Source organism: Trachinotus anak, unplaced genomic scaffold, assembly GCF_046630095.1.
Source record: "Trachinotus anak isolate AG129_WGS33_773 ecotype Australia unplaced genomic scaffold, CSIRO_AGI_Tana_v1 ptg000032l, whole genome shotgun sequence".
NCBI lineage: Eukaryota > Metazoa > Chordata > Actinopteri > Carangiformes > Carangidae > Trachinotus > Trachinotus anak.
Window position 1 is genome coordinate 18,832,069 of NW_027273883.1, and position 10,981 is coordinate 18,843,049.

Sequence of the window (10,981 nt, forward strand, 5' to 3'; positions counted from 1 at the left end):
ATGTATTGACCGACACCCACCTGATATGCATCAACCAGCTTGGTGATACCTAAATACAGCTGGGAAAAAACACTGCTGTTCATACCCTTGGTTGTAAATAGTATGACTCTCAGTAATTCACCACAGCATCAGTAGTAAAAAAAAAAAAAATGTGATAAAGACAGCGACTAATGCAGCCAAAGCACTACTACTGTCTCCCCTCTTTCAAGGAGTCCCACCACCATTTCTGGGGGTTGTTTTTCAAAATAAAAGGCCCAAACTACGTTTGAAACGTTAAATTTTACACGATTAGATTTGAAGTATTGGCACGAGGGAAATGTGCGTAATTACATAATACACACATAAGCACATAATGCGTTATTCTTTGGCGTTTTGTCTTTTACGTGTGTTTTTTATATGACCTTACAGAGAAGCAAAAATGAAATACTTTAACTTCCGTTTTGCTTCTCTGTGTGTGGCTGACTTGACGCATCTCCCGGTCCTGAGGGGTGTGTTCAAAGATTTAAATCCCACGGACATGCGTAGATGCTGACCCGTGCTGCTGGGTGCGCCATATTGGCTGACTTACATGGGGAGTGGAGTTGGACAAGCCGCTTGAAAAACCAAACCAGTTTCCGGACATGAAGCACTTCGAGGATAACAAGTAAATCAGCGCGGTAGGATTTATTTGTTTCCTTCGGTGCAACGTGTTTAATTTGCCAAATTGCTCGCCATTTTATCGTGAAGAGGTTCTCGGTGAACTCGAGTTCAATGGATCCCAGGACCGCTTGGATCCAGCCGGAGCAGAAGGGACCTGCCAATTCCCTGTGGATGCACATTTGGGAAACCTCTCAGGGATTTGGAGCAAACTCCGGCATCGACAACCACTTTCACCACCAACGCAACTTTGCAGCGCAAAATTCAAACTCCGCGGAGTCTAACGGCGAGTATTGCAGAAATGTAGCACCGCCGCCGGGGGTTGTGCTTGGGAAACTGCCGAAGCGAGACGGCGGCGGAGACAGGGGAAGTGTCCGGAGGAAGGGCTCGTTGTCACCGTCCTCCTCCTCTCTGGACTCGGAGGCCGAGAGCTCCTCGCCCTCCGGCTCCTCTCTGCAGATCGACAATTTGAACGACGCGGAGGAGGCCAGCCGCTTTTTACATTATGGCGAGCACGAGTTGAACGAGAACAACCTCAGACAGCAGTATCCCCCTCCGCCTCTCCACACTGTTCAGCAACACTGTCGCAGCATGCAACAGCCGAGCGGCCACACCCCCACGGGGATGAAAAATCAGCATGGGAACAGGCACCACCACTACCAGTCACATTCATCCGGCCGCAGGAGGCATCTGAACAGAGCCAACACTTTCCACGGCATCAACCCGCTCCTGTCCTACGGCTGCAGTGGACACTATGTAGACTCTTCGTGTAGCCTGTGGAAAACCAGGCGGTACAGCCCGGGCATTAATGGGTAAGGAGATATGGAGAGATTTTTTTTTTTTTTTTCTAGTCATGGAAGGGTTCTCAAAGTGAGGTCTGGGGACCTCATGAGGTTCCTGACTGAATTCCACCAGGCCACCTATCAAAATGAGCAGTGGAAAATGTACATTGTTTCTTGGATTTATTTATTGTGCATATAAAATTGAAGTATTTTACAAAATACCTCTTTTAATGTGAAGTCATATACTTGATGCACTGATGCATTTCGATTTTTTTTTTTCCCATATTGTATTGTGTATTAACTGCAATGTAGTCTTCAGCAGGCCTTAAATCCATACCCTATATGAGACGTCCTTGAATTTTCCACATGAATTCTCAAATGCACTCAGCAGCACAGTCCATAGTCATTCAGTGCTCACCTTGTTTTTCTGCCTGTGTATGACTCCATGATCCCACATGTGTCATTGCAGTCTGCATGAAGAGATAATGGACTTTTTCAACTTCATGTCACCACGACCAGAGGAGGAGGCCATGAGAAGAGATGTTGTGAACAGAATAGAAAGTGTCATCAAGGACTTGTGGCCCACAGCACGGGTGAGTAGGGTAGTCATGTGCCTGTGCAGATAGTCGGAAAGGTAACTCAGGCTGCCAGTCCTGTGGATGGGAGCTGTGCTCCACTCTGGCCTACATAGTGTGTAAAAACACTGCCCCGAGCCCTCTTCAGAACCATTTTACTGATGTGCTGCTTACAATCCTCCATCAAATACTAAACCAAAACCCTCAGTTAGACAAGACTGCGGTTATTGTTTGCATCTTCAGACAAAATTAACTGTGTCATACTCCTTAACATCACATGTTCTCTTTCAATGCTAGTTCTCTGAGCACTAGTAAACTAGATGTTTCAGATATTTTTGACCACATAAGACTTTGCAAACATGTTTTTTAAGCAATTACTAAAACATTTGATGGCAGATATAGAGTTAACAGTTTATTCTTTGAGTTTATCTTTGAGAAGCTAATAATATGATAAGGGAATACGTTTAAATAATATGTTTCTACTGATACTGTGTCAGAGAGATAATGATTGATGATTTGATCACTTTTGAGGTGGAGGTAAGTGGTGAATGTTGTAGGGAACCACTTCATGTTGAGATGTACAGTGTGTCTAATATGGCGTTTTCTGCCATTTACCTACATAAAGGAGACAGAATATTACCAATGCAACGAATTTCCTCCTCTCTGACACACTGTCCAAACCATAGACTGTATTTAAACTGAGTGTTACAAGCTTTAGAAAGAATGAGACTCATTGCAAAGAAGGGCAGAGAAAGTTTAAAAAAAAAAAAAAAAAAGTACAGTTGAGTTACTGATTACCTCTGGGTTTGGCTTGTGCTGCCCCCCCTGGTGCTATATCAAATGTTTTAACTCCTTTTGATAAGGAGTGTACAAAGACAATACACAAGTGAACAGGCTTTTGCTGCCTTGGTCCCCACCCAGGACTCATTTTCACACTTTAAAACACATTTTAAATTACATTTCTTCAACCGGATTTTTCATTGTCTGGTTTTATCATTATGCAGCATTGGCTCTTAATTCATTGCCTTATGTCTTGTAGTGACTGTTGCTTATTGAATAGTAAATTACTTAGCAAAGTTGTTATATACCATGTAAATCAATGTTATTGTCTTATATAGTCAGCAGCCAGTGTGTCCGCAGATTTACTGCACTTTACATATCTTGTTTGGCCACGCAGTAGGCAGTCAACAGCCTGGTTTACACTACACGTCCAAACAGTTAGCCAAATATAATCATCACTCATGTCAATTGCATTCCCAAAGTAACATTAATGAATTATTTTCCATTTTATATTGCCAAGGGAATGTTAGTGTACTTAATAACAAATTGTACTTTTTATGGTTACCCATATAAATAAACTAATACAATGTAAATATTTTGAACTAATCCTGGCCCACAGAAGTCCCACTGGGCCGCAGTGGGAATTCGATTTTTTTTATTTCTTTATTTCTCTAAAGACCATTTTGTGTCACTCTTTCAAGCTGTGGCAATACAAATGTTTTTTTTGTAGTGGGCCTTGGTCGCTGACCAGAAATTAAAATTGTTCAACGGGAAAGTGGACACATACAGTCAGTAATAATCTCCAATATCACCAGACAGAAAATAACATGGTCCCGTTCCACAGAGATCAGTGTGTCCTATTTTGACCTGACGTCAGGCTTTTCATAGTCTTTCAGACACGTTAAATTAACATGCACAGTATTAAACTCGCGCACACTCCCAACTATCACTCACCATGGCAAAGTCCATTTTCTGTGTGACATGAAAATATTTAATTGATATTTTCTCCTTATGTGATACCTCCAGTATCCATCTGCAGTATAAGGTCTCAAGTTTTATGTCATCTTGAACTACACACCTACACCTAGCAACACCTACTCAAGCTATCAGCGTGTTGCTAGCAAGAAAGCTGGCCCTTCTTTTGATATGCAGCATTCACAGGTGAGGTATTCTTGACATAGAATTTTACAGAAAGAGGAAGAATTTATTTATGTAAATAAAGATTATCTGAACAGCCCATTGGCTGGGTTAGCACATGAGCAAAAACCCCAGTGTGAAAGGATAAGCAAATTCTTCAAATGTTTGTTTTGCTACTTGTGTTCTGTTCTCTTCCTGACCTGACTTGTTGCGTTCGGCAAACACACCAGGTAGTACACTCGGAGACTGATCTTGCTGTTTTTTTGTACTTTACTTTTTTAAAGCAAAAATATGTGTGTAGGTGATAAAACGAATGTAACATTACTTTAAACCTTTTGAAGTGTCCAAACCACCTACATACATAAAGGACAAACTGATAATGGTTACAATGATGTGTCTCAACTTAAATCAGTCTTGCTGTAATTTGTCTTGTGCTGTGCAGGTGGAGATATTTGGCAGCTTCAGCACAGGACTTTATCTTCCAACAAGGTAACATTTGTTTTTGCACTTCTCTTGCATGGTCTAATTTTACATGGGCTTCTTTTGAAATGTCTGATCTTGCTGGTTTTAAGGAAGTGGGATAGCTACATTTGTTAGGTTATGTATATTTTTGTCAGAGCTTCAGTAACATACAGTGTTCTGTGTTGCTGTTCAGTAGCTGAAACAGCTTCATTTGGAAATAATTAATCAGTCCATGAGTAATTACAGCAATTTCTGAGTAAGGAAATAAGGCAGCTATTTAATGCTATTACTGTTTCAACATCATACTACTGCATTTGCTTTATACTCACCCATTCATTTGGGCTAAACTCCATGATCAACAACATATTAATCATGAATAAGTACTGGGTCTTTAAGAGGACCACATCATGAACCAATTTCCTTACTTTCTATATCAATTCATTAATGTACTTTATGTAATTACACAATCTTTCAGAAGAAGTTGCACATTGAGAGCAGGTCAAGATTTTTTGTTCAGTTAAAGAAACAAAGAAATGTGGATTCGCTGCAGTTACTATTTCTTTTCTTGTATGTTGTTGTTCTTCTAAAAGTCTAATCGGCCAAATTGTCACATTGTGCTTGCACAACCTTTCCACCCACATCTTTGGCTCAGTGACATGGGGTCTGAGTGTATAAAACAATACTGTCCACATTTCCAAAAGCCGGAATTGGTTTAACAGCATAAAACCAGGCTCTAATGTTTTGTTTTTAGTGACATGCACATCACTACACACCTTGTTTAGACAGAATACTTGGGGAAATAAACTTCTTTGAGTGCAAAGAGCTTTGGGTTTTTGTTCTTAGTGACATTGACCTGGTGGTGTTTGGAAAGTGGGACCATCCTCCACTGCAGGAACTGGAACAAGCCCTGAAGAAACACAATGTGGCTGGCACGTATCCCATCAAGGTCCTCGACAAAGCAACAGTAAGTCCCAGCATGAGTGTCTTCTTACTTTTGGCACAAACTTATGTTTACAACTAACTGAACTTCTGAACAGTGGCTTAACAAAAAATGTTGTCACTCATTTTAGTGCAAATAATGAAATGTTGTTGGCATACCTACCTGTGAATTTATTACAGTGGACTTTTTCACCTGTCTCCAGGTGCCAATCATAAAGCTTACTGACCATGAAACAGAGGTGAAAGTGGACATCAGCTTCAATGTAGAAACGGCTGTGAAAGCAGCACAGTTCATCAAAAGCTACCTTAAGGTAAGCCTTTTAATTCTTGATATTTTCAACGCAAGCACAGCCTTTTCTTTTGGTTTGTTTCTGACGTTTGGTTTTGTTTTGTAGAAATACACTGTTCTGCCACCTCTGATCTTCGTCTTGAAGCAGTTCCTGCTGCAGAGGGATCTGAATGAAGTCTTCACTGGAGGCATCAGCTCTTACAGCCTTATACTAATGGCTATAAGCTTCTTGCAGGTACATGTTCACATGCATATTGTTGTAACACTCATCTTGGTCATTTTCAAATACATCAACATTAAATTCTTTTCTGTATATTCAAAATACTCCAGATTTAGTAACTGTTAAAAAAAACTGCTACCTCAAAATTGAATCTGCACAAGAAGACAGGATAGTGTACACAAGTAATGCAAGTTTGTATACAATACAAATGAATACAATGATGACCAATGACAAAATTACAGAAAACTATGAACGCTCAAAAAATAGCTATAACGGTGATTTTTTTTCAGCATTTTCATTGGATGAGCAGATGATTCCTCTGGGTGGGCAAGCCTTATCTAGCCTGGCATCTACTGTTAAACCAATAAATGTACCCACTGTTTTTTGGGGTGCTTCTTTCCTTCTGATTCACTTGGCTTTGTTGTTCATAAATCCCATCTGGCTGTTGTTGCATATGGCATGCCTGTAAATCTTTCACAGTAAAAGCCCTGTTAAGAAATTAAGGGTTTCTGTCCACTGGAACACTAGAGGGCTTTGAATATGGAACAGTTACAGTATGACCTATTATACTTATCAAACAGAGGGAATTAGAAATAAAGGCTTGCCTCTATTACAAACCTACTTCAAATAAAGGCCTCTTACCCTCTGCAATTAAGGTGAATAAAGGCCTGAATCTCTATTTTAGGAAATATGGTAAATTGTATTCAAATAATTGTAATTAAAAAAAAAAAAGCAAATTATGCATTTTGTGCCTGATATATTACAAAATATCACATAATATTAGTTAAAAGTCTTTCCTGCTTGATAACTGTCTAAAACTGATTGGAGTTTGGTTACAAAGGTGGTTATAAAGTGTAGGTAATGAATTCTCCTGTCCTGTTGATCAGTTGCATCCTCGGATCGACACACGCCGTGCCAACATCAACCTGGGCATCCTGCTGATCGAGTTCTTTGAGCTGTACGGTCGCGATTTCAACTACATGAAAACCGGCATCCGGGTGAAGAATGGAGGGGCCTACCTGTCCAAGGAAGAAATGCTTAAAGCCATGGGGAATGGAAACAGGCCATCCATGCTCTGCATAGAAGATCCAATTCAACCAGGTCAGACTGGGATTTGAAATGATGAATAAACAGACAGTAATATGATCAGTTCATCCATCCATATATAGGAGGGGGGAAATGACAAAAGATGCTACACTAGCAAAGAGTTGTTGTGCAAAGAAATGCAAAAACAGCTTCCAAAAGACTGAACAAGGTGGAAGAAACAAAAGAAGCAAATATGTCATGGATATTCAGTGAGACAGTTGCAAAAAAGTGCAATGGAAACGGACTTAGTTTATAAACCATGAAGCATGTGACTGAAACGTCCACTTGTGCTTCAGCACCACTGAAGTGGTGAAAAATAGCAGCAGACAACAACATTAGATATATGTGGAGTGATGACGAGAAGTCTTTGGGATTTAGAGTTGGCTGATTTAGTTCCTGATTAAATTTGGTGATTTATATTATTAATTCTGTGATCTTCACAGGAAACGATGTGGGCAGGAGTTCATACGGTGTCCTGCACGTCAAGCAGGTGTTTGACTTTGCCTACATGGTGCTGAGTCATGGAGTGTCTCCTCTTGCACGAGCTTACCCCAACAAAGAGTACGACAGGTTGGATTCTTTATTAAGCCTTTTTTTTAATGTATTGTAATGTTTTTTTGTCAGCACTAGTTTTGACTTTGTCCTGATAGCATTATGGACTCTGCCTTTCTCTGTGTTGCAGTACTTTAGGGCGCATTATCAAAGTCAGCCCAGAGGTGTTGGCCTACAGGGACTGGACAATCAAAAAGTGGGGAGCCAAGCAGTACGCCAAGCTGGAGCACCATGGTAACTTTGTGGCAACTTCTTTGTTTTTTGTGGATTGCATCTACTTTCTGTAACATTTAGAGTGGAATTGTTGTTTGTGGTGCTTCCAGAGAAGAAATAATATGATTTTCCATCTTTTAAGAGTCAAATATGCAGTGAATATTCTCTAATGACAAACTGTTAAATGAATTTGTTTGGTCCTAGATGTAGAGATCTGTGAGCAGGACCTTGCCAGGCTGATGCTGGTTTCTGTGGAGGATCAGAGGGACAGTTCCTCCCCCCTCAGTGCTGACTCCCCCTCACCTTCTCCAGTCTTCCTTCCCAGCCCTCAACACCATTCCTCGTCATCCTCGGCATGCTCACTCTCCTCCTCCTCTGGCAGTGACATAGTAAGGCCAAAGGATGTTTAGACCATTCAGACATTTACAAAATCAGTGTGAAACCTCCATGTCCATAACTTGTCCATAGTTCAGCTGCTGAAGTTTTTTCCTGCCTGTGCAATTTTGCTTATCTGTATGTGTCTTTTTCTAGGAGTCTGATTCTTCTCAGAGCAGTAATGCTATCCAACTCTACCCCCTCACCCTGCCCTCAGTCCATCCAGTAATCCAGTTGGCTACTGACCTGAGGGCCGCACATCCAGCAGGCTTCATCCACACTACACCTCAGGTTGGTTCTTTTTTTTACTTCACAGAAGTGTCAGAAGAAACATTGGTTTGTGGGGAAACAAAATTATTTTAAGATGTATAATTTTTCTAGAATTCTTCCCTTGTCTTTCAAAAATTCACTTTGAACATTATGCATATTCTTATTTTTTTTCCTAGGTCCGGATGGCCCTCACAGAAAACCTAACCATCCCCTCCCTCTCTGATTGCCAATTCTACCATGAGAATCCACCTTCAATCAGTGTTGTGCACAGTCACACATCACAAGCTGCACAGATGTCCCAGCACACAAATTCCACAAGCCCCCTACCCAGCCCCCTCCACCGGCTCCACCACCCTCAGATAGGAGGACAGCAGAGCCACACTTACACCTTGAGATCCAATTCCCATGGCTCCACTGAGCCGCACAAATTTACCTTCAAGCACAACCAAGGTGGAAGCCTCCGAGGTCAAAACCACTCTCAAGGTAACTTCAGTCCCCAGCGGCGGTTTGTTCCACAGGGTCATAACACGGCGCCGGGTTTCAGGAACCAGCAGCAGTACAACCGTAACACCTGGCGACGCAGAAAGAGGGACAATGTTCCTGCTCTTAACCAGAGTAGATAAAAGACTGAAGGCGCAAGATTTGACATTACTTGTATTAGTAGTGAAAGCCTCACTCAGCCCATCATGAGTCTTCAAGTTGAGAAGCCGTGAATGATTCATTATACCTGTTCTTTTTTTGGAGGCTCTCAAAAATGCACCCACATCGTGCTGGAATTCGAATGATCGATTTCTGCTAGCACTGTGCAAGCACCAAGTGATGCTATTAGGCTCTTTCAGATGAAGGAAGACTGTAAAATGTTTAACTATGGTCAATTTTGTTACATCGGTCTGATGGTAGTCAGAGCCCTTCCTCTAAATTTGATGTACACCAGCACAGACTTTGAGTTGAATGAGGAATTACTGATTCCCAGACTGAGTCTTCTCACCAGCAGCTAAAATCTGCAGCTGGTCAGCTGAAGAGTTTGGTCAAGCATCGAGTTTCCATGTGACTTGAACATCTCAGAACATCATGTGCCATAGTACTGAACTGGTTTGTCAAACCTGGTCTCTCTCAAAGTTGTGGGCCTTTTTCATTTGGTCTTCTGAATACAACTCCCTATTAGCACGCTCTTGATTCAGAGCTCTTACAGCTTTGACTATCATCTCCGAATTGTACTCTGGACTGAAGCAAAGCACTACCCTCCTACCTATGCAGCGCAACGCTGACTTGATGTTTTTTGGTGTGATGGCACAAAACTGACCTTGTCTCAAGTGCTTAAACTGTGATGACTTGTTTGAATGTACTAAGTCTTTCTTCTTTGTGTCTTGGTCTTGATCTTTTGTTCTTGTTTTTGTCACTGAGGGATCTGTTTGTTCACATTGGCACTATGTTTTTGTACTGTAAACATTGCCACCTTATTTTAATTTTGTTGCATTTATATGCAGTAATGACTTGCTTTTACTTAATTTATTTCACATTTTAGTTTTATTTTAGGGGTTCTCCCCACTATAAGTTTGCGTTTTGATCCTAGACTACATTGATCTGTGCAATAGATGGATTTAAGGGCCTTGAAGGAATGTGTTTGTGTGTGAACAGCTTTCCAGCACAAGGGGGAGCTATGGTAAAACAACATGAGAAATGTGCCAAAAATCCTATGATGCCAACATTTTACTCATGTTTATTTTACCATCACTAATATGATCACTTGAACATTTACCAACTGCCTGTCCAAATGTTCTTCTACCACTAGTTCTCATTTCAAACATATCACTCTTCTCAGTGGTTTGATTTTTATTTGGGTGGTTTTCCTCTTGATAGACTGTAGACTATTCTGGGGGATTGCACCTTTAGCAGTGTTTACTCGTGTCATTTCATAAATTAGGTTTCAATAACAGTTGGTGCTACTTATTACCAGCAAAGTGCTTGTTTTCTGCCTTATAGCTCCTTTTGATTCTGTTAAAGCAACAGGTTAACTGCCTTCATAAATGACCAAATTTGCCCTTTTTCCTGTATGTAGCCGAAGCTTTCCACCTCTGTCTCTATGAGCACTGTCAGGGTTACTTTTATTTTTACATACAGCTTCTAAGTGTATACTCCGGGAGCAGACTCCTATTGCAGTCAGTGATTGTTAGCATTAGCATCACGTCACTTTTTTTTTTTTTTTTTTTTTTAAATTCAAAGGTGATGGTAACAAACAAGTTGTGTAAGAGGTCCTTACATTGCAGAGGTTTTCCTCTCCATATTTAAAGTGATTATTTCTAAAACAAGGTTTCAAAGCTACACAATTTACACAGCAATCCATATCGTAAGTTGAGCATGAGCTGGGTTGATTTACCCATTACTGGAGTTTTGGTAGAGCCAATAACAAAACCAAACTATGGTGAAGTCATGTGTTTCAAGAGTCTGATTATTGTAACACCCTGGGTACCAAATTGATGGATTCAACGTGATACTGCTAGCATTGTCCCCTTGTTTTCAGTGCCCAAATCCCCAGCTCATATCTGTGTAATTGAGGATGGGTTGTAATGTGTAAATGACTGACATATAGATGTTTACCTTGTTTTTTATGTAAGTTTTTCTATTTTTTTAATAAACATTTTAAAACTCCATTTCCAGTTTAGTG

The 10,981-nt window shown here is 40.7% G+C and overlaps 1 protein-coding gene across 1 annotated transcript; it reads left to right on the top strand.

Annotated features, from left to right (window-relative positions):
- Positions 1–430: 430 nt before the first annotated feature.
- Positions 431–10,967, top strand: LOC139613954 (terminal nucleotidyltransferase 4A-like). Its single transcript, XM_071471013.1, has 12 exons — positions 431–1,448; positions 1,888–2,011; positions 4,353–4,399; positions 5,216–5,336; positions 5,515–5,622; positions 5,707–5,835; positions 6,708–6,921; positions 7,350–7,476; positions 7,589–7,692; positions 7,876–8,060; positions 8,203–8,337; positions 8,493–10,967. Exons 1-12 carry the CDS (start codon positions 751–753, stop codon positions 8,937–8,939), a joined length of 2,439 nt encoding a protein of 812 aa, XP_071327114.1. The 5' UTR covers positions 431–750; the 3' UTR covers positions 8,940–10,967.
- Positions 10,968–10,981: the final 14 nt, after the last annotated feature.

Excerpts from the sequence above, each read along its gene's own strand:
- LOC139613954 (XM_071471013.1), top strand. The coding sequence starts at position 751 with ATGGATCCCAGGACCGCTTGGATCCAGCCGGAGCAGAAGGGACCTGCC. Across the intron at positions 2,012-4,352 it reads ACTTGTGGCCCACAGCACGG|GTGGAGATATTTGGCAGCTT; the intron begins GTGAGTAGGGTA and ends TGTGCTGTGCAG. Across the intron at positions 4,400-5,215 it reads GGACTTTATCTTCCAACAAG|TGACATTGACCTGGTGGTGT; the intron begins GTAACATTTGTT and ends TTTTGTTCTTAG.